We start from the raw sequence: 22,606 nt of genomic DNA, 5'->3' as shown, positions 1-22,606 counted from the left end.
CTTCCGCTGCAGCCCCCAAGCTACCCAAAACCTATTCAACATGCCAGGTGAGACGTTGCCATGCTGTGCTGCGGCTGTTGTGCCTGGAAGCCAAGAGCCACACCGATCCTGCACTGCTTTCAGCTCTCCGGTCACAGGCCGGTCAGTGGCTAACCCCGCTCAATTTGACAGTTGGTAAAGTGGTGTGCGACAACGGTGCCAATATGCTGAGCTCGCTGAAGGGCAAAATGTCACACATGCCGTGCATGGCACATGTCCTGAACTTAGTCATGCAGCGATTCGTTGCCAAATACCCCATGGTCCAGGACGTCTTGTGGCAGGCCAGGAAAATCTCTGGCCATTTTAGAAGATCTTACATGGCTCGCCTTGCTGATGTTCAGTGGCGATACCACTTGCGCTGGAACTCCACTTTGTATATGCTTGATAGGCTGCTCCAACAGAAACGTGCCGTTAACGACTACCTGTACGTACTCTGTGGCAGGACAGGTTCTGAGAAGCTTGGTTTCTTTTCACCGCGCAAGTGGCTGCTCATGCGCGACGCATGCAGACTTCTGCGGCCATTTGATGAGATCACCAAGCTGGTCAGTGGCAGCCAGGGCGCCATCAGTGACATCGTACCTTATGCCTTCTTTCTGTAGCGTGCATTGCATTGGGTCATTGATCAAGCCATCGAGGAGCAGGAGCTGGAAGATGAGGAAGTCGCAATGCTGAATGAATTCGCAGGGGGGGCTACTCCATTTGAGACAAGTCAGCAGGAGTCTAAAGAGGAGCCTGAGGAGGATGGTGGCTGGGGGGGAGGAGGAGCAAGAAGAGCAGGCTTTAAACTTTTCGGGGATCCCTGGTGTTGTCCGTGGCTGGGGGGAGGAGACCGAGGACGACATTCTCCTGGGCGATGAGTGGTGGTGTATAGAGCCAAAAATGTTAGAATTGTGTCGATGTCCCAATATTTAGGGACCTGAGTGTATTTATCCTGTGACCGCCTAATGTACCTCCAGCCACAGAATCCAAAGTTCTTTGCTGTCAGGTGAATGCATATTGCCTAATTTTTGGGGGCCTGTACTGGCCGACAGTTTCATTTTTTATCTCTAGCCACATAATCACACCCTTGTCTCATTCCTCTGCCTCTCATTATGGTGGCATATGAACCGCATGAATCTTTATACAGCAGATTCTTACAGACACAGCGATACCTAATATGTAAACTTTTTTTATTTATTTAAGTTTTACACAATAACAGCATTTTTTAAACAAAAAAAATCATGTTTTAGTGTCTCCATATTCTGAGAGCCATAGTATTTTTTGATTTTTTGGGCGATAGTCCTAGGTGGGTTCTCATTTTTTGTGGGATGAGATGACTGTTTGATTGGTATGATTTTGGGGTGCGTATGACTTTTTGATCGCTTGCTATTACACTTTTTGTGATGTAAGGTGACAAAAAATGGCTTTTTTGACACTGTTTTTATTTTATCTTTTTTACGATGTTCATTTGAGGGGTTAGGTCATGTGGTATTTTTATCGAGTAGGTTGTTACGGACACGGCGTTACCTAATATGTCTACCTTTTTATATTTTTTTACATTTAATATAATAAAAGCATTTTTGAAACAAAAAAAATCATGTTTTACTGTCTCCATAGTCTGTGAGAGCCACATATTTTTTTGCGCGATTGTCTTAGGTCTTGTTTTGTGATATTTTTATAGAGTCGTTCGATACGGATGTGGTAATACCTAATATGTCTACTTTTCTTATTTTCCCTATTTTTTTTTACTTTATTTGGGGAAAAGGACGCTTTTTTTTTACTTGAAACTTTCATTTTTTTTTTATTATAAAAAAAACTTATTTTTTTCACTTTTTATATTTGTCCCACTGTGTGACTTCACATTTTCAGGGTTTGATCCCTGTTTCAATTCAGTACAATACATTATGTATTGTACTGAATTGAACTGTCAGCGGTTTGTACAGCGTCTGGATCTCCTAGGCTTCCATATCTGGCAGGCTCTTATGCCTGTGTAAGGCATTGGGGCTGCCATGGCAACTTATCGGCCCCCTTACAGTGCAACGCCGGGAGCCGATGGAGTCAGAGGGAGCCCCCTCCCTCTGTAAACCCTGCACGTGCCGCTGTCAGCACTGACGCGGCATGTGAAAGGGTTAATCTGCCGGCATCACCGCATGCAGCGATGCCGGCTGATGCAGCAGGGGCCCGGCTATCAGTAACAGCTGGGCCCGTGCTGTGGATCAGCCCGATACCATCACGTATCATGCATGTGGGAATGCGGTAAGCCACCACATTCCCCCACGTACATGTACGTAATATTGCAGGAAGGGGTTAAGGTTGTTGCATGAGTAATGTATAAAATAGGAATTAGACTTACCGGTAATTCGGTTTCCAGAGACAGCACAACAGGAGGTTGTTCCCCTTTGACCTTCTTGGGGCAGGAAACAGAGAGGTTAAAAGGTTCCTCCTACCTCCACCCACCAGTGTTTTTCCAGATTACTACAGCAGGATGGATGCCACCGATTTATTAAAATCATCAGAAAATCTTCCATGCAATATTTACATAGTAGTTAGTAAGGGAGGGAATGTAGGGGTGCTGTCATGATGGAATCACTGGAAACCGAACTACTGGTAAGTCTAATTCCTATTTTCCAGCTTATCCCGCATGACAGCACAACAGGAGACGTACCAAACTATAATTTGGGGGGGGGGACCATGTCTAAGGACAACATATCTCAGATATTTATCATTAGATAAAAATTTAATTTCATAGAATCAGGAATAAACCTGAACTTTTTGATTCTACCAGAAAACAAAATCTTGATGACAGAATTTGTGAACCCAGTCGTAACTCTGAAATGTCTCTTTACCTGCATACTTGATCAGCATCCTACCTCTCTTTATAGACTTATATTCTTAATTAGAGAAATAATAAATTGTCTTATTAGACATTAGCCATAAAAGGATGCCCTTTACCTCTAAGCCTACTCTATATGGTAAGTACCATTGCGTAAAAGCTACTCGCTCTTAAACCAGATAAAATATTGTAACATCAATTATAACCACTACACCGAATACAAATTTACTGTAGACCCCCATTGCAGTTAATTCACAAGAGCTCCAGAATGTCTACAAGGTATTCGTAACAAACCGAGCCAAGCTGACAACACTGGCACATGGCAGGCATCAACGATGAGGTAACCAAACTGTACCATTAACTTCAAACTGGTGCAGGACAATCTTGGGATCCTGTACCAGTAGGTGTTGGTATGAACTCAAGGGATAAGAAAGGAGAAAGAAAGAAAGAACATGAATAGGCACTATAGGCTACTCCACTCCCCAAATGATAGTAGAGTGCATAGATTGAACTAACACTCATCTCCACTGGGCTTTCCCTAATCTTTCAGTCACACTGGGTCCTTACCTGGGGTCTTAACCTTAGGACCCACTTAGCTTTAATTTAACTTCCTGCTTCCTACCTTGTTACTTTTATGTGTTAGGGCACCATTTGCCCGGAGGCAAGTGTCAGCCGGCCACTGCCCGGAGGCAAGTGTCAGCAGGCCATGCACTGAGGCAGGTGTCAGTAAGGCCATGCACGGAGGCAGGTGGAAGCAGGGCATGCACAGAGGCAGGCCATGGACAGACAAAGAAGCAACAAGCCAGGCACAGAAGCCATGAGGCGGCACGCCGGGCACAGAGGCCATGACTTACCAATCTTGGAGTATGTGCTGCCAAAGCAAGCACCAATAATGTCATGCAGCTTCTGTCAACACTTGCATACGGACCCTATACGGTGAGGCGAGGAGAAAAGGCGCCATTCCAGCTGCTAACTGTTTCAGGCGCACTAAGGTGCGATCCTGCTGAATTTCATTAAGTAACACCGGCTCTAAGCTCCATAAACCCATAGCCGTCCATAGGGAGGTAACCACCAGCTGCATTACCCACTTCATGAGGCTTAGGAGCAAGCCAGGGGACCTCCACATAAGAGGTACTGGCATGGCCATTTATAGGGTAGGAAGGATGAGGATGAACCCAACGATCGAACCCAGGCCATCAGAGAACCCACCTATAGGCTCGGACTCTGCCAGGTGGGTTCTGGACTGCTAAGGACCTCTACCCCGAGAGATGTTAGCAAGGCTATTCGAGACCTGGAAGGAGAGGCCAGCCACCCCCCGATCCTAGTCCCAGCCTTAGGCCCTGAAAGTTCTTGAAGAATCTCTTCAACCCTAGAGTAGGGAACCTCTCTGCGTCTGTCCCCTGTAGGGACAGGAAAAACACTGGTCGGTGGAGGTGGGTGGGACCTTTTAACCTCTCTGTTTCCTGTCCCAAGAAGGTCAAATAGGAACAACCTCCGGTTGTGCTGTCATGAGGGATGAGCTGGAAAATAAAAATCAGACATTATATAGTACATAACTATGTCTTTGTAACTAATCTAGAACCAGCCCTGTACCTCACATGGATCCAGAGATCTCCCCATTTATTGCTCTGCTAGATTTATATCAAGCTGGCAGCTCAGATGGCATGCCCTTTCTGCTGCAGCTCAGGTTGCATGTCCATTCTGCTGCAGCTGTCTTCCTATCACAGCTCAGGAGGCAGTTGAAGGATGGAACTGACCATATGCGTCCACATGTCACGACCATGGTCATTGCCGTGACTCCTGGAACCGCATGCAGTTGCCTGCGGTCTGGTCTTGTTGTCAATCACAGGTGAGGGCTGAAGTATGTTGCCTCACGTGTGGTTGCCGTTGGCAACATGATAGTATTGGCAGTATAGCAGCCTGAGCTGTTGCTAGGCAGCTTGCTGTCAAGTGCATGCGGTTGCACCAGGCAACCTGTACTTGTATGTGTGCACTATTTATGTTTGGTGTGCATGGGGTTTTGTGTGTGTGCACTTCCCCTTTAAGTGGCTTCACTACCCTGTCTGGTCTTGAAAGGGTTAATTCCCTTTCGGGTGTGTGTGGGTGTGGCTAATTGGGCTATTTAGCCTCTCTTGAGACCTGAAGCTGGGGGGTACTCTAGCCTTGTTATATGCTGGAGTCATCCTCCTGGTCTCTTATACCATCTTCCAGTGAGGGCCACCCTTGTGGTCATAAATCCTATGTTGTGTGGTGTCTATCCTTACTGCAGCTATGGATCTGGTTTCCTGTGTGTTTATGTGTGTGTGCTGTGTCCTTTTATGTTTGGTGTGGACTTCAGCATTTGAGCACGGGATCCAGTCAGTGAGTCTGTGGCAGGTAGGTGTGGAAGTGGTTTCACTCACCTGCCATATCCATAGGCTGTTGATGTTCCCCTTTCCTTGTAGCTTGGCCAGGTTAGACTCCTGTTCGTCCGTCTCCAGGAGGAACAGGTCGTCTTACCCTGCTCCTAGTCCAGGGATCTCATGAGGGCTGGTAGGGACCCGAGGTTCCTGAGTATGAGCCCTCCTACCATCTGGGTTGGCTCATACAGTTAGGAGTCAGGGTCAAAGTTAGGGACGCTTTAGGAGGTGACCTGCTCCCTGATTCTGTTGCCCTAGCCTAGCAGCTTCCCTTATCCTTAACATCGCACTGATGAGGGTTTCCCCCACTCTCATCCGTGACACCACCTCAGCAAGGTGGACAAAGAAGTAAAAGAAAAAATAGCAGGTGGCTCTATACAGATACACTTTATTGAATAATTCATTGACTATGCAAAATTTTAAATTACATGCAAATACAAAAGTATTCAGATCCAGGTGCTGGTTTGAAAACTAAAGACAATTTTTGGTGTGACAATCCCTTAGAAAACAAAGCCCTAGATATGTTAACTAACTGTAGTGTATGATGGAGGTGGAAAACTTTTCTAACTGGAATGTAGCAGACCATGCACCTGGGTGATAATCTTACGAGCAGGACCTTATTATTACAGATGTCCAAAATATGAGGCTGTCTTAACAGGTATACATCAGTTTCAGTATCTTCTCTTTGTAGATACAAAAATGTTTCATATTAATGCATTTCCAGAATTTACTGCTTAATGCTGCCTGAAATCTCTGAAGATTTCGCATTGCTCCGTGAACATCTGCTATTTAGTTGCTGGGAGCTCATAAGGGAAACATGTTCATGGCTACTGAAGAACATGCACATTTTTCTGAAAAAAAATGAATTTGTCCTAAAAATGTCAAAATTTACCTACATCCTTAACAATGGTTCAACCTTTTAAAGGGGTTGTTGCTTAAACACCAGTCTTATCTAGACCCTGAACTGTGCAGGACCTGATATAAAAAAGGCATCCACCTGCTTTCCAGGGGTATGTTGCACCACCCAGAATCCGTTTCCTTCCAGTCCCCGACATTTAAACTACTGGATATGGTCATGTGCGCGGATGTAGCCAATCACTGGCCTGAGTTCTGACGTGTGCCCAAGTGGTCCATGTCACTGCTGTGTCTCTTAGGACCAGAAGGAACCAGATCAGGACCTGGGCACTGAAATAAAGTGGTGAAAACCAGGCAAGTGTCTTGTCGGACGCAGCGCCTAGATAAAATTGAGGTTGAAGCTGGACAATCCCTTTAAAGACGACAGTGATTTTTTTTCCCATCACATGTTTTACTATTTTTCAACAATAAAAACTGAAAATAATTCACTCTTGTTTCATCATAAACTGAGTCATAACTCTGTTTTATAATAATGTTGTGGGGGAGGGGGGTATCGCTATTAAGATAATGGGTTAGATATCTCTAATCAGAGTTATCTGCAATATACTGCCTACACCCGCTGCTGATGACGTGGGCACACTCCATTCCTTTGCAACATGCAAAAAGTATATGCCATCTGCAGCTGCCACCATGCATTGGGGGAGGGGTGTTACTGACACCTACGTCACCACATGCTGGTCATTGCACTACCAGGCACCTTCTGCCAGGCACCCATTCAACATCCTTGGCACCCCAAACTACCATCAAGCAGGAGCCCCAACTACGGGGAGTGTCCCAAGGGAAGAAAGGGTGCGCCCTCCATTCATTGCATCAGGCCTTGGGAGCGACAGCCTGAGGGAGACCACTGTGACACATCCTATAGTCAGGGCCACTACCACCCCCATCCTTCATCCCGGCTCCTCAACGGCTTGCTACACTAGCAGGGAAAGTGGTCCCTGGTTAAAGGGGTTATGTCACTTCAGAAAATAGCATTTATTATGTAGAGTAAGTTAATATAAGCCACTTACTAATGTATTGTGATTGTCCATATTGCTTCCTTTGCTGGCTGGATTCGTTTTCCCATCACATTATACACTTTTGGTTTCCATGGTTATGACCACCCTGTAATCCAGCAGCGGTGGCCATTCTTGCACACTATAGAAAAAAAGCACTGGCCTATGGAAAGTCCCACAGTCCCAGCCATCAGAAAGGCAGGCTCTTTTACCTATAGTGTGCAAGCATGGCCACCACTGATGGATTTCAGAGTGGTCGTAACCATGAAAACGAGAAGTGTATAATGTGAAGGAATAATTTTGAGTAGGGAAAAAAATAAATTCAATCTGGGCTCCTTATCTGCAGCACTACTCATGTACTACTGCAGGTAATAGACCAAGATCATGGTGACAGATTCCATTTGAGCATTTTTGTAATATATTTATTAGAGAAAGGTGTTTCTTTTTACTAGAAAACAGGATGTAAAGAGTCTTCTTAGAAATGGTCTAAGCACTGCTAAGGTGAGTCTGTCTTCAGCGTTCTTTTGAGCACTGTAGACGACTATATGGAACATACAGAAGCAGGCTGCCAGCTCCTACCAGGCTACTTAACTCATTCCCCCAGCCCTGGTCTCTATTTGTGCCCTCTTTCACTCATTACCCCAGCCCTGGTCTCTATATGTGCCCCCTTTAACTCATTCCCCCAGCCCTGGTCTCCCTTTATGCGCCCTCTTTAACTCATTACCTTAACCCCGGTTTCCCTATATGTGCCCCCTTTAACTCATTACCCCAGCCCTGGTCTCTATATGTGCCCTCTTTCACTCATTACCCCAGCCCTGGTCTCTATATGTGCCCCCTTTAACTCATTACCCCAGCCCTGGTCTCTATATGTGCCCCCTTTAACTCATTTCCCCAGCCCTGGTCTCTATATGTGCCCCCTTTAACTCATTCCCCCAACCCTGGTCTCCCTATATGTGCCCCCTTTAACTCATTCCCCCAGCCCTGGTCTCCCTTTATGCGCCCTCTTTAACTCATTACCTTAACCCCGGTTTCCCTATATGTGCCCCCTTTAACTCATTACCCCAGCCCTGGTCTCTATATGTGCCCTCTTTCACTCATTACCCCAGCCCTGGTCTCTATATGTGCCCCCTTTAACTCATTACCCCAGCCCTGGTCTCTATATGTGCCCCCTTTAACTCATTCCCCCAGCCCTGGTCTCTATATGTGCCCCCTTTAACTCATTCCCCCAACCCTGGTCTCCCTATATGTGCCCTCTTTCACTCATTACCCTAGCCCTGGTCTCTATATCTGCCCCCTTTAACTCATTACCCCAGCCCTGGTCTCTATATGTGCCCTCTTTCACTTATTACCCCAGCCCTGGTCTCTATATCTGCCCCCTTTAATTTATTACCCCAGCCCCGGTCTCTATTTGTGCCCTCTTTAACTCATTCCCCCAACCCTGGTCTCCCTATATGTGCCCTCTTTCACTCATTACCCCAGCCCCTGTCTCCTTTTATGCGCCCTCTTTAACTCATTACCCCAGCCCCGGTTTCCCTATATGTGCCCCCTTTAACTCATTACCCCAGCCCTGATTTACCTAAATGTGCCCCCTTTAACTCATTACCCCAGCCCTGGTCTCTATATGTGCCCCCTTCAACTCATTACCCCAGCCCTGATTTACCTAAATGTGCCCCCTTTAACTCATTACCCCAGCCCTGGTCTCTATATGTGCCCTCTTTAAGTCATTACCCCAGCCCCTGTCTCCCTATATGTGTCTTTATATGTACCCCAGCCCCGGTCTCTATATGTGCCCTCTTTGCTTGTCTCCCTGTCTGTTTGCCTTGCTGTCAGTGCCAACCGCTGGCAGCTGTACTTGTTTATCTCTGTCCCCAGCTTTTTTTCAGTTACTGACCAAAAGGAAGATAGAGAACAGAACTAGCAAGTGCACAATGTCTCTGCATGCCTACTGCCAGCACTAAGCACTGGAAGCCCCATTCTCCTCTGTCTTCCCTGTTAGTTACTGAGCAACTACAGGAGTCGCAGAAGTAGTACCTTGCAGTGTCTGTGTACAGTGGAATTATATGTTTAAAAGGGTTGTTCCACCAGATAGGCCACCACTCTCTGATCAGTGGGGGTCTGACACTCTGCACCCCTGCTGATCAGCTGTTCTGCACTATCCCTGGTGTGGTGGATGGCATTGGGTACTGCTTCCATTTACTTCAGAACAGATCATAGTGCATGGTGTCAGAGGGTTACACGTCCCCTTTAAGGTGCAAGTGAATGGGTGACAGACTCAGACATCAGTGCAACAAACTCTTCTTTTAATGGAACAGTTTTTAGAAACGGTATATCTGCAGTGATAAATAGCAACAGGGGTTTCCTTCAACAAGGCTCCTGGTTCCTTTACCCTCCTTGGTGATTGGGCCTCATTTTACACCGGCTGCCCTTTTCCTTGTATAAGGATTTATTGGGTTGCTCTGCCATGTCTCCCTCGGGCTGTAGTTGTCAATGGGACAGCTAGTCAGGATGCAGAACTGCTTGAAGTGGATGTCTCGTCATTCCTATGTACTAACGCTGGTGCCAATAATACTCCAGTGGCGCAGGTATTACCCACTGACTGAGCTGGAATAAAACTTAGGGTCACATACCTGTACACAACGCGCATGAGCCCGAAACATCCTGACTGCCCTTTTTCGGTCCAGGCAGTATCTCCTACAATTGGCCCAACGCTCACTGGTGTACCCTACATACAGTATGTACCCTATAATGTATTCTGCAAATGTGTAACTACCGTAGCGTTTGTAAATAACCAAAGGTAGAGTACAAAGCTTGATCAAGGTATAATAGAAACCTACCTGACTGAGATGGAGAATTCCCCTCTAGATGTTTGACTTGCACGGATAATGAAATATCCCACCTGCTTGCTCATGAGGACGTTCTCAGCTTCAACACGAGTAGATTTTTCGCAAAACCAACTGCCATATGAAAAGGAAAAGATTAGTTCTACATAAGAAACGTACATATTCATCAATTTAGCGTTTGCAAGGATAAGTGACCTCTGTCAAAAAGTAAAAATATATGTTATTACATGCAGAGCTGGTTAGATGCATCGGTGCTGGAGAGATGGGGCTTGGTTGAGTGTGTAATTAGGAGCACCATTTTGGAGTACCATGATTTATTTGATTGTGTGTTGTTTTATAATTTACTATTCTTTCATCCACCTTTACACATATATTACACACATACAGTACAGGGAGTGCAGAATTATTAGGCAAGTTGTATTTTTGAGGATTAATTTTATTATTGAACAACAACCATGTTCTCAATGAACCCAAAAAAACTCATTAATATCAAAGCTGAATATTTTTGGAAGTAGTTTTTAGTTTTAGCTATTTTAGGGGGATATCTGTGTGTGCAGGTGACTATTACTGTACATAATTATTAGGCAACTTAACAAAAAACAAATATATACCCATTTCAATTATTTATTTTTACCAGTGAAACCAATATAACATCTCAACATTCACAAATATACATTTCTGACATTCAAAAACAAAACAAAAACAAATCAGTGACCAATATAGCCACCTTTCTTTGCAAGGACACTCAAAAGCCTGCCATCCATGGATTCTGTCAGTGTTTTGATCTGTTCACCTTCAACATTGCGTGCAGCAGCAACCACAGCCTCCCAGACACTGTTCAGAGAGGTGTACTGTTTTCCCTCCTTGTAAATCTCACATTTGATGATGGACCACAGGTTCTCAATGGGATTCAGATGAGGTGAACAAGGAGGCCATGTCATTAGATTTTCTTCTTTTATACCCTTTCTTGCCAGCCACGTTGTGGAGTACTTGGACGCGTGTGATGGAGCATTGTCCTGCATGAAAATCATGTTTTTCTTACCGTGCAGACTTCTTCCTGTACCACTGCTTGAAGAAGGTGTCTTCCAGAAACTGGCAGTAGGACTGGGAGTTGAGCTTGACTCCATCCTCAACCCAAAAAGGCCCCACAAGCTCATCTTTGATGATACCAGCCCAAACCAGTACTCCACCTCCACCTTGCTGGCGTCTGAGTCGGACTGGAGCTCTCTGCCCTTTACCAATCCAGCCATCTGGCCCATCAAGACTCACTCTCATTTCATCAGTCCATAAAACCTTAGAAAAATCAGTCTTGAGATATTTCTTGGCCCAGTCTTGACGTTTCAGCTTGTGTGTCTTGTTCAGTGGTGGTCGTCTTTCAGCCTTTCTTACCTTGGCCATGTCTCTGAGTATTGCACACCTTGTGCTTTTGGGCACTCCAGTGATGTTGCAGCTCTGAAATATGGCCAAACTGGTGGCAAGTGGCATCTTGGCAGCTGCACGCTTGACTTTTCTCAGTTCATGGGCAGTTATTTTGCGCCTTGGTTTTTCCACACGCTTCTTGCGACCCTGTTGACTATTTTGAATGAAACGCTTGATTGTTCGATGATCACGCTTCAGAAGCTTTGCAATTTTAAGAGTGCTGCATCCCTCTGCAAGATATCTCACTATTTTTGACTTTTCTGTGCCTGTCAAGTCCTTCTTTTGACCCATTTTGCCAAAGGAAAGGAAGTTGCCTAATAATTATGCACACCTGATATAGGGTGTTGATGTCATTAGACCACACCCCTTCTCATTACAGAGATGCACATCACCTAATATGCTTAATTGGTAGTAGGCTTTCGAGCCTATACAGCTTGGAGTAAGACAACATGCATAAAGAGGATGATGTGGTCAAAATACTCATTTGCCTAATAATTCTGCACGTAGTGTATATAGGTATTTTTGTGTCATATTTTTTCTGTAAATTTTTTGCAACCTCTAATATGCGCAAACACTTTATTCATCCATAATCTGCTCTGTGTTAATACACAGCACCTAATGATTTATCAAAGTCATACTGGACAGATATATGCCTAATTATGCACATAGCAAAGTTAATTTTACTGCCTGGTGACTTTCTATGGAAAAGGCCTAGAAAATGGCACACATTAGCTGCAATCTGTTTTTGATGTATAATACAGACTTAATGGAACAAGCTCTACATTTTAGGCTCCTGCCCAGAACTAGAGCTTACAGCGGATCTATTTTGGAGAAGCTCCAGTTGTATTCCCATCTACCAGACCAGTTATTAATCAGATGCTTGCACAAGATGTACAATGTTCTAGGGTTAGTACTGCAGTTAGTGAAATATTCTAATACCTGCAAATATATGTATCAGGTGTTTTTATTTTATTTTAGAAGTTTCATTATTATAAAGATAAATCAATGCATTTTCTCTTTCTATTAAGTACTCAAAGTACTTAAAGGGTTTCTGTCATCAGAAATTACGTTATGTAGCTGACTGATTAGCGATGGGCTAATGTCAGCAGTACATAACAGTATGCTTGATAAGTCTAATGAGCCTCTAGGTGCTATGAGGGCGTTGCTTCAGCCCCTACAGGCTTGGTCCACTCACAATTTGGCACGCCCAGGTCGCGTTGATTGACTGGCGAGTTCTCCTCTTCGTCCAGTAAATCCCGCGCCTGCGCCGTCCCGTTTACTATTCGAGTGAGTGAAGGACTCGCTCCTGCTGCCGGCCTCACTTATTGCGCCTGCGTCGGCTTCACTCACTGCGCAGGCACTGGCCCATTTAGTATTTGGCACAGTGAGTGAAGTAAGCGCTCCAAGCACGTCCTTCAATCACTGCGCCTGCGCCGAATAGTAAACGGGACGGCGCAGGCGTGGGATTTACTGGATGAAGAGGAGAACTCGCCAGTCAATCAACGGGACCTGGGCGTGCCAAAGGGTGAGTGGACCGAGCCTCTAGATGCGGAAACAATGCCCTCATAGCACCTAGAGGCTCATTCGAATATTTTAAAAGTGTTTATTTTAAGAAAACGGCGGTAGGCAGAGACTTATAAAGCCCACTGTTATGTACTGCTGACATTAGCCCATCGCTAATCCGTCAGCTACATAATGTCATTTCTGATGACAGAGACCCTTTAAATCCACATTACATGGGTTACATACTGTATATCGTACCATACCTGCTAGAGGTCACATATGACAGTGCAAATCTGCTCACAATCATATGATGTTACCTTCTGCCCATAAATCACCCTCTGATAGGTGTGAATGACATGAGCCTGACCATAAGACCTCATGTACACAGCAGAGCCATGGGCATAGAGCTCAGACAGTGGTATGTGAAGACAAGAGCAAGCACCTCAAATTCTTAGAAGGAAATGAAAAGTCGCAGGGAGAATGGAGCATTCAACTGTTTATTTGTAGAGGGCCACCTGTAGGTCATGGCATTACTTCAGTTATGGCACACCCTGGTATACTGCACCCTCTCTCCCAACTACGAATTGTGAAGGTTCTCTGGAGATCTAGGTCTCTTGGCAGACCGCTGGCTGAGAAACAGATCCTCTCCCGAGCTGTCATCTTTAATGAATCCAACGCCCCGGTGGTGGTAGAACCACAAAATCTTTCCCACGTCTGTAAGGATTTCATCTTTTGTGCCATGGCAATTTTAATATGCCCCTCATCCAGGGCTGTGTCCTCCACCTGTGGTTGACCGCTATTTTATTGCTCTTCTGAGCCTGTATTGTAGCCAGCCTGCTGGAGGTTTTTTCAAAAAGAGGTTAATCATTGCAACACTGTATCCCAGAGAAATTGCAAGCACCACCATGATCCAAGGAATCCCAACAAACAGTTCAACGTTGGCTGTATCAGTTGTCCACCAAAACAACAGTCGGGCTGTGAGAAAAACAAGTTCTCTGTCTTTTTTTCTACGCTTGCCATATCCTACCAAACCACACCAAGTGCAAAGGCAAGAGCAGGCACCTTGATTCTGTGGCAGTAACAGACAGGCTGCAGACAGGAGGGAACATTTGTTAGGTTCTTCAAGTAAACAACCTGAGTACAGTAATTCAGGTGGTGGTTAGAAGAAGGTTGGATTAGCACAGTCCAAATAGTCTTTGATATACAGTCAGGTCCATAAATATTGGGACATCGACACAATTCTAACATTTTTGGCTCTATACACCACCACAATGGATTTGAAATGAAACCAACAAGATGTGCTTTAACTGCAGACTGTCATTCAGACTGGCAGCTTCAATTTTAAGGTATTTACATCCAAATCAGGTGAACGGTGTAGGAATTACAACCGTTTGCATATGTGCCTCCCACTTGTTAACGGACCAAACGTAATGGGACAATTGGCTTCTCAGCTGTTCCATGGCCAGGTGTGTGTTATTCCCTCATTATCCCAATTACAATGAGCAGATAAAAGGTCCAGAGTTCATTTCCAGTGTGCTATTTGCATTTGGAATCTGTAAACAAAGTGGAGAGATAGAGCCGTGCTGACTTTATAGTGTCCCGTACCTTACGCTATGTCCAGTATGTTTGCAAGCTGTGAGTAAGTACTTGCCGGTGCTTCCTAACTCTGTACTAAAGCAGCTCGTTAGTTCAGCAAACAGATCGCAATCAGTTTACAATCAGTGATACAGTAACCGCTACTTGCCTGTGCTGGACTGGAGTATGGGATCCTCATTGGTGTTTGTAGTGGTTTCTGCTGTAGTGTGGAAATCTTCAGTCTCCTCTGCCAGCGCGCGCGGTCGTGGCCGGTGACACGTGCGCGCAAGAGAAAACTCCTTGGTAATCTTAGGGAACTGTGATTCCGTGTGATGTCACACTAAGGACGGATGTCTCCTTGGACCACAAAACCTCTGACGCGTTTCAGAATTAGCGAATTCCTTCATAAGGGATGGCTGTTGCTTCTTCTCTGGGGCAATAAATAGATGTTCGTTCTCATGGTTACCAGTCCTCCAATCTTTCTCACACTCGCATATGTCTTCATGTAGTTCAACAATTTTTGGAGCTGTTTTCTAGTGTTTTTACATATGATGAGGGGATATAGTTCAGATGGGGGGTACTTATGGTAATATACTTACTGCCCCACACTTATATACACCAGGGGGTCTGTTTATTGAACAGTCCTATGAAAAATCCTACGAAAAGGCGAATAATTCAATCTCTTGATTCAGTCCCCCTTGTGCAAGGCTGTCCAAGTTGTAAATCCACTTTGTTTCATTCCTTGACATTAATTTAATATAATCACCACCCCTTTGGTCTGGTCTAATTTGTTCCAGTGCTCCAAAGATGGACCCCCCCAAAATTCCCTCTGTGTTTATATGCAAAATGATGGGAGAGTGGGTGGCCATCGTATTTTTTATGTATATTGCCAATATGTTCCTTTATCCTAGTTTGTAGGGTTCTTTTTGTTCTCCCTACATACAGTTTTTTACAGGGGCATTTTATGAAATAAATAACACAACTTGTGTGGCATGTAAGGTGACCTTCTATTTTAAATGTTTTTTGTACACCCTCTATTGTTTTTATTGGTCCAGTTTGTTTTGTAATATAACAGGCTTTGCAGGGAAAAAAAAAACGGATTTAGTATTATGTGGATTCTGCATGTTCTTTTTGGTTGTTTTAGAAGAGGGGGCTATTCAATTTCCCAAATGTTGTGCCTTCTTAAAAATTAAGCGTGGGTATTGTGGTATTTTTCCCCCAATTATTTTATCTTGTTTCAAGATATCCCAGCGACGTTTCACTATTTTCTTTAAGAGGAGTTCCCTCTCATTATATTTTTCGTAACGATGGGGATTTCGAAATCCAGTTCCTCATTGTTCTCTAATGATTATTTTTTATAATTATTTTTATTTTTATGTAAGAGTGTTTTTCTATTTATCTGTGCTAGTGTGACGTCACATGGAATCACCGTTCCCTAAGATTACCAAGGAGTTTTCTCTCGCGCACACGTGTCACCGGCTGAGACCGCGCGCGCTGGCAGAGGAGACTGAAGGTTTCCACACTACAGCAGAAGCCACTACAAACACAAACGAGGATCCCGTACTCCAGTCCAGCACAGGGACTCATAGTCTAACACTATAAAGTCAGAGCGGCTCTATCTCTCCACTTTGTTTACACACACATTCCCTGAGGGCCTGGGCAATTAACCCTCTGTAGACCCGCAGAGGCACACTCCAGACAGAGTGTTATATAGTGCTAGAAAACACACTTATCTCTCTCTTCAGATCAGGGCAGCGCGGGAATCAGCTCTCTTGTCTTACAGTTTGCATTTGGAATCTGTTGCTGTCAACTCTCAAGATGAGATCCAGAGAGCTGTCACTATTAGTAAAGCAAGTCATCATTAGGCTGAAAAAACACAACAAACCCATCAGAGAGATAGCAAACACATTAGGCGTGGCCAAAACAACTGTGTGGAACATTCTTAAAAAGAATCAACGCATCGGTGAGCTCAGCAACACCAAAAGACCCAGAAGACCACGGAAAACAACTGTGGTGGATGACCGAAGAATTCTTTCCCTGGTGAAGAAAACACCCATCACAACAGTTGGCCAGATCAAGAACACTCTCAGGAGGTAGGTGAATGTGTGTCAAAGTCAACAATCAAGAGAAGACTTCACCAGAGTGAATACAGAGGGTACACCACAAGATGTAAACCATTGGTGAGCCTCAAAAACAGGAAGGCCAGATTAGAGTTTGGCAAACGACATCTAAAAAAGCCTTCACAGTTCTGGAACAACATCCTATGGACAGATGAGACCAAGATCAACTAGTACCAGAGTGATGGGAAGAGAAGAGTATGGAGAAGTAAAGGAACTGCTCATGATCCTAAGCATACCACCTCATCAGTGAAGCATGGTGGTGGTAGTGTCATGGCGTGGGCATGTATGGCTGCCAATGGAACTGGTTCTCTTGTATTTATTGATGAAAAAACTGAAGGGAAAATGCCCCAAGAACAAGCAGGAACTGAAGACAGTTGCAGTAGAGGTCTGACAGAGCATCACCAGGGATGAAACCCAGCGTCTGGTGATATCTATGCATTCCAGACTTCAGGCTGTTGATACTGTTCCAGATAACATGACCACTGATGAAGGTCCACCGTAACCGAAATGTCTGGTCAGAAATAGTCTGTTATCCCTTAATATGCCACAGGCAAATGGATGATGCAGAAAAATGAAAAAATAAAAAATACATTTGAATTGCAAAACTTTCAGACTGAGTGCCTCAATATTTTATCACTTGGATACGGCCTAATAAGCCCTTGATCGGCACCGGTGATACTACTTGAACAAGGTGCGGTTCCTCATTTTTCTTCAGATTGCGCAATTACTGCGGGATACCAGCACCTTCATGCAAGCATGACGAATATCTTCTCGTATGACACCACCACAGCAGAGAGTATAGTATCCAGAGTAAACCTGCCCAATGAGTTCCTGCACATACCGAACAACGAGATGAAAATCTGTGAGTACGAGGGTGATCGAAAGTGACTCATTGGATGGGAACTACACTGCAGCACGCTTACTGAATACTATAAAAACAAACAGATTCCGTTCGATCTCTATGAATATATGAATTTTTCCATGAATTTATACTTATACGTATATGTCTTTACGAATCTCTGGACACCTATCCACTCTGCTGCTATAACTTTATCAAATATTGCTTGTAGATTATTTATTGTCTTGTTATGTTATATTAGTATTTATGTGACTTCATGTTCTGCCTATATATCTATATAAAAACCACCTTAAGTATGTATTTGATACTGTTCCAGATAACATGACCACTGATGAAGGTCCACCGTGACTGAAACGTCTGGTCAGAAATAGTCTGTCATTCCTTAATATACCACGGGCAAATGGATGATGCAGAAAAATAAAAAAATAAAAAATACATTTGAACTGCAAAACTTTCAGACTAAGTGCCTCAATATTTTATCTCTTCAGGTTGAAGATGACAGCAAAGGATTTGAAAACACGTATTAAAAAGTTAAAGTTTGATTTATGATTATTATTATGTCCCATTACTTTTGGTTCCTTAACAAGTGGGAGGCACAGATGCAAACTGTAGTAATTCCTACACCCTCCACCTGATTTGGATGTAAATACCCTCAAATTAAAGCTGACAGTCTGCAGTTAAAGCCCATCTTGTTTGTTTCATTTTAAATCTATTGTGGTAGTGTATAGAGCCAAAAATATTAGAATTGTTTAGATGTCCCAATATTTATGGGCCTGACTGTATATAGTTGGCTGCAGAATCTGACTGTAGTTCTGCAAAACCCCTATTGCCTGCACTTTACTCTGGCTAAACAATAAGCCCACTCAGCCAATAGCAGCTTTATTGGGATATGCCCAACTGACAGTCTGGCAGGAATGGGGGTTTATGCTGTACACCTGGCCAACACTGGACACCTCGCAGGTGGGTCATGCTTTCAAATTCTGCAACCCCTCTCCTATCACTCTAAATGGTTAGTCCAAAACTCTATTATAACTCTATAATATTTTAGGTATTGTTTCCCCTTTAATTCCTTGTTATATAGTACAAACCGGATTCCCAAAAAGTTGGGACACTAAACAAATTGTGAATAAAAACTGAATGCAATGATGTGGAGATGGCAAATGTCAAAATTTTATTTGTTATAGAACGTAGATGACAGATCAAACTTTTAATCCGAGTAAATGTATCATTTTAAAGGAAAAATACATTGATTCAAATTTTCACTGTGTCAACAAATCCCCAAAAAGTTGGGACAAGTAGCAATAAGAGGCTGGAAAAAGTAAATTTGAGCATAACGAAGAGCTGGAAGACCAATTAACACTAATTAGATCAATTGGCAACATGATTGGGTATAAAAAGAGCTTCTCAGAGTGGCAGTGTCTCTCAGAAGCCAAGATGAGTAGAGGATCACCAATTCCCACAATGTTGCGCAGAAAGAAAGATAGTGGAGCAATATCAGAAAGGTGTTACCCAGCGAAAAATTGCAAAGACTTTGCATCTATCATCATCAACTGTGCATAACATCATCCGAAGATTCAGAGAATCTGGAACAATCTCTGTGCGTAAGGGTCAAGGCCGTAAAACCATACTGGATGCCCGTGATCTCCGGGCCCTTAAACGACACTGCACCACAAACAGGAATGCTACTGTAAAGGAAATCACAGAATGGGCTCAGGAATACTTCCAGAAACCATTGTCAGTGAACATAATCCACTGTGCCATCCGCCGTTGCCAGCTGAAACTCTACAGTGCAAAGAAGAAACCATTTCTAGGCAAGATCCACAAGCTCAGGCATTTTCACTGGGCCCGGGATCATTTAAAATGGAGTGTGGCAAAATGGAAGACTGTTCTGTGGTCAGACGAGTCACGATTCAAAGTTCTTTTTGGAAATCTGGGACGCCATGTCATCCGGACCAAAGAGGACAAGGACAACCCAAGTTGTTATCAACGCTCAGTTCAGAAGCCTTCATCTCTGATGGTATGGGGTTGTATGAGTGCGTGTGGCATGGGCAGCTTGCATGTCTGGAAAGGCATCATCAATGCAGAAAAATATATTCAGGTTCTAGAACAACATATGCTCCCATCCAGATGTCATCTCTTTCAGGGAAGACCCTGCATTTTTCAACAAGATAATGCCAGACCACATTCTGCATCAATCACAACATCATGGCTGCGTAGGAGAAGGATCCGGGTACTGAAATGGCCAGTCTGCAGTCCAGATCTTTCACCTATAGAGAACATTTGGCGCATCATAAAGAGGAAGGTGCAAGAAAGAAGGCCCAAGACGATTGAACAGTTAGAGGCCTGTATTAGACAAGAATGGGAGAGCATTCCTATTTCTAAACGTGAGAAACTGGTCTCCTCGGTCCCCAGACGTCTGTTGAGTGTTGTAAGAAGGGGAGATGCCACACAGTGGTGAAAATGGCCTTGTCCCAACTTTTTGGGGATTTGTTGACACCATGAAATTCTGATTCAACATATTTTTCCCTTAAAATGGTACATTTTCTCAGTTTAAACTTTTGTTCCGTGATTTATGTTCTATTCTGAATAAAATATTAGAAGTTGGCACCTCCACATCATTGCATTCAGTTTTTATTCACGATTTGTATGGTTTCCCAACTTTGTTGGAATCCGGTTTGTAGGTTAGTGGTACATGGTGGTACCCTGTGTTTCAGAAGTATGAAGTACTTGTACCTGTGTACTGCACACTGAATACCTTTAGGAGAGGACAGGAGGCTAGAAAACATCTAGCTATGTAAAAAGCTCCACTGAGGACATCATCAGGGTAAGATGTCACTTGCTATCACTACCTGGCACCATCTGTATCCTATGGGGGTCGGTCAGGTGCCATGTTGGACATTGGTCGATCATGAGCCCGTTCATTTGTTCACGGCTTTAGTGACTGGTACTTACTTTACTCTGTATGTTATTTTTTGTATACATCTTATCATAGTTTTGTAAACCAGGGAAATTCTGGTTGGTACAAGTTATCCCCTATCCACAGGATAGGGGATAACTTAAAGATTGGTGAGGGTACTACCGCTGGGACCCCCACGATCATGAGAACAGGGGCCCTTTACCCCCTGCAGGCCCCCTGCAACTCCATTGAAATTACCTGAGTGGCCGGTCCCACGTATGCGGCCATTCCATTAATTTCTGTGGAGTTCCAGACATAGTACAGCGCTCCCTTATCTCCGGAACTCCCATTGAAATTAATGAAGTGGCCACACAGCTGCAATTTAATTTCTCTCTATGGCACTGCATTACAGAAACATTCTGCCGTGGAAACAATTCTACTAGAAAACAATAGCTTTGTAAGATGGTATCCAATGGAGCATCACCTAGCATGTAATTAGAGACCTATAGAGGTACAATATGGCCCACCTAGGCTTTGATTATGGTATTATGGCTCACCATAACTCAAAGCTTCCCCAGAGCAGTAATACAGTACCACAATACTCATGAACCTGAAGACTAGCGGTCTAAAGTGATTCAGTATTGACTGCAAGTCACTGGATAATGGTGACGGTACCACCTCTTCAATATTTCTCTATGGGTAAAAAGTCACAAGCCACCTCGCGACCATAGCTGAACATCTGTCCATGTGGTGGCCCCAAGATCGCTTGCAACTTTTTCTCCATAAAGAAACATGAATGTTAGTTTTTTTATGCATTGAACAAACTCAAAGGAGTTGAAGTTATTGCTCACATCCTGATCTGTCCTACTGACTCATGCTGGGATAGCAGCTTTGCACACACTACCCTTTATTAACCATATCAAGCAGTCACTTTGAATCGTGTACATTGTGCAAACCACCTCGATGTCTCATAGTGAAAGTGGAGTCTTCGGAGGCAAAGAAGAAAACCCTGACGCCATTTAGCTTCTTGGAATTGGATTTAGCCACTTGTATAATATCTTGTTTACTGATGTTTTATTTGAAGCCTATTAGGATTAAGCATTTGAAAAAAAACGGAAACATAATGAAATTCTGAAAAACATCCAATATTTTTAGATTGCCTTTTGTTTGTAGCAGTGTGAAATTACCACTTAAACGAGAACATTACCTGTATAATGAAATCACTCTAATAACATAGAAGTCAAAACACACACAGCAGCAGAGCAAGCACAGTGGAGGCATTTTATCCGATACCTCGCCTCTTGTAAACATGTTCTTCTATAGTAAATTGCCACATAATATCACACAATGCCACGTAACAGCCGCACCATGACAGTTACTCAACATTGCAAGACCCTTGCCAAACCGTTCTCCTTCCTACTTTGTACATTGTAGCTATTTGTAATAGGGATTTATTTAACAATGCCAATATCTTTCTGCAGGTATCATGTATGTATAGGAGAAGCTAGACGAGCCACTATCCAATTCACAGAGTCATCATCTATTTGCTATCAGCAACCACAGATTGAATGAATTTGACATGTCTGTAATTTGTGTGTGGTGAACCAAGGCAAATAACTCACTGTCTGCTTCCACTGCACATTGGAGAACTGAGCAGCTTGACTCATTCCTAAGGCCTCATGCACACAAACATGTCCCTATTGTGGTCCACAAACCACGGATCCACAAAATAGGGATACCTTCCGTGTTTAAGCTGCATTTTCCTCACTCCCATCAGTACAAATGATTATTCTTGCCCACAGAACGTACATGGTCTATAATTTGCAGAAAGGACATACATGGGTCTACATAAAAAAAAAATTGTAGACCCATAGACATGAATTGGTCTATGTGCAATCTGCAGAAAAAAAGAATTAAAAAATGCAGATCGGACACGGAAAATATGGTCATATGCATGAAGCCTAATTGTAGTAAGCACTTCATATAGTCATGTGGGTCATACATTTTCTAAGGTCATTGTTACAGTCTAGCTACTTCATAGTCTTAGATTTATCATAGAATGGTCAAGTGTTTCTCTCCCCAGGAAATTCACGGCTTTTAATCCATATGCAAATGAGCAGTTAAGTGCACCGAGGGTGGGTACAAGCCACTCTGGTAACCCTTGCTCCTCCTGCTTCCTCTGCCAACCCCTCTCCTTTTTTGACAGAGCCAGGGGAGACGGCTATGGCCCTATTGAT

General features: G+C 43.8%; 1 protein-coding gene across 8 annotated transcripts in view; it reads right to left on the bottom strand.

The window, feature by feature from the left end:
- Positions 1–22,606, bottom strand: part of GRAP2 (GRB2 related adaptor protein 2) — a 281,374-nt gene that overhangs the window by 40,077 nt on the left and 218,691 nt on the right. For all 8 annotated transcript variants that reach the window (XM_044302038.1, XM_044302035.1, XM_044302036.1 and 5 more), the window contains one exon: positions 9,992–10,111. In XM_044302038.1, the coding sequence (XP_044157973.1) occupies positions 9,992–10,111 (120 nt within the window). The remainder of the gene's footprint in view (positions 1–9,991; positions 10,112–22,606) is intronic.

Source organism: Bufo gargarizans, chromosome 7 (assembly GCF_014858855.1).
Source record: "Bufo gargarizans isolate SCDJY-AF-19 chromosome 7, ASM1485885v1, whole genome shotgun sequence".
Taxonomy (NCBI): Eukaryota; Metazoa; Chordata; class Amphibia; order Anura; family Bufonidae; genus Bufo; species Bufo gargarizans.
This window is presented reverse-complemented; position numbering and strand designations above follow the sequence as displayed.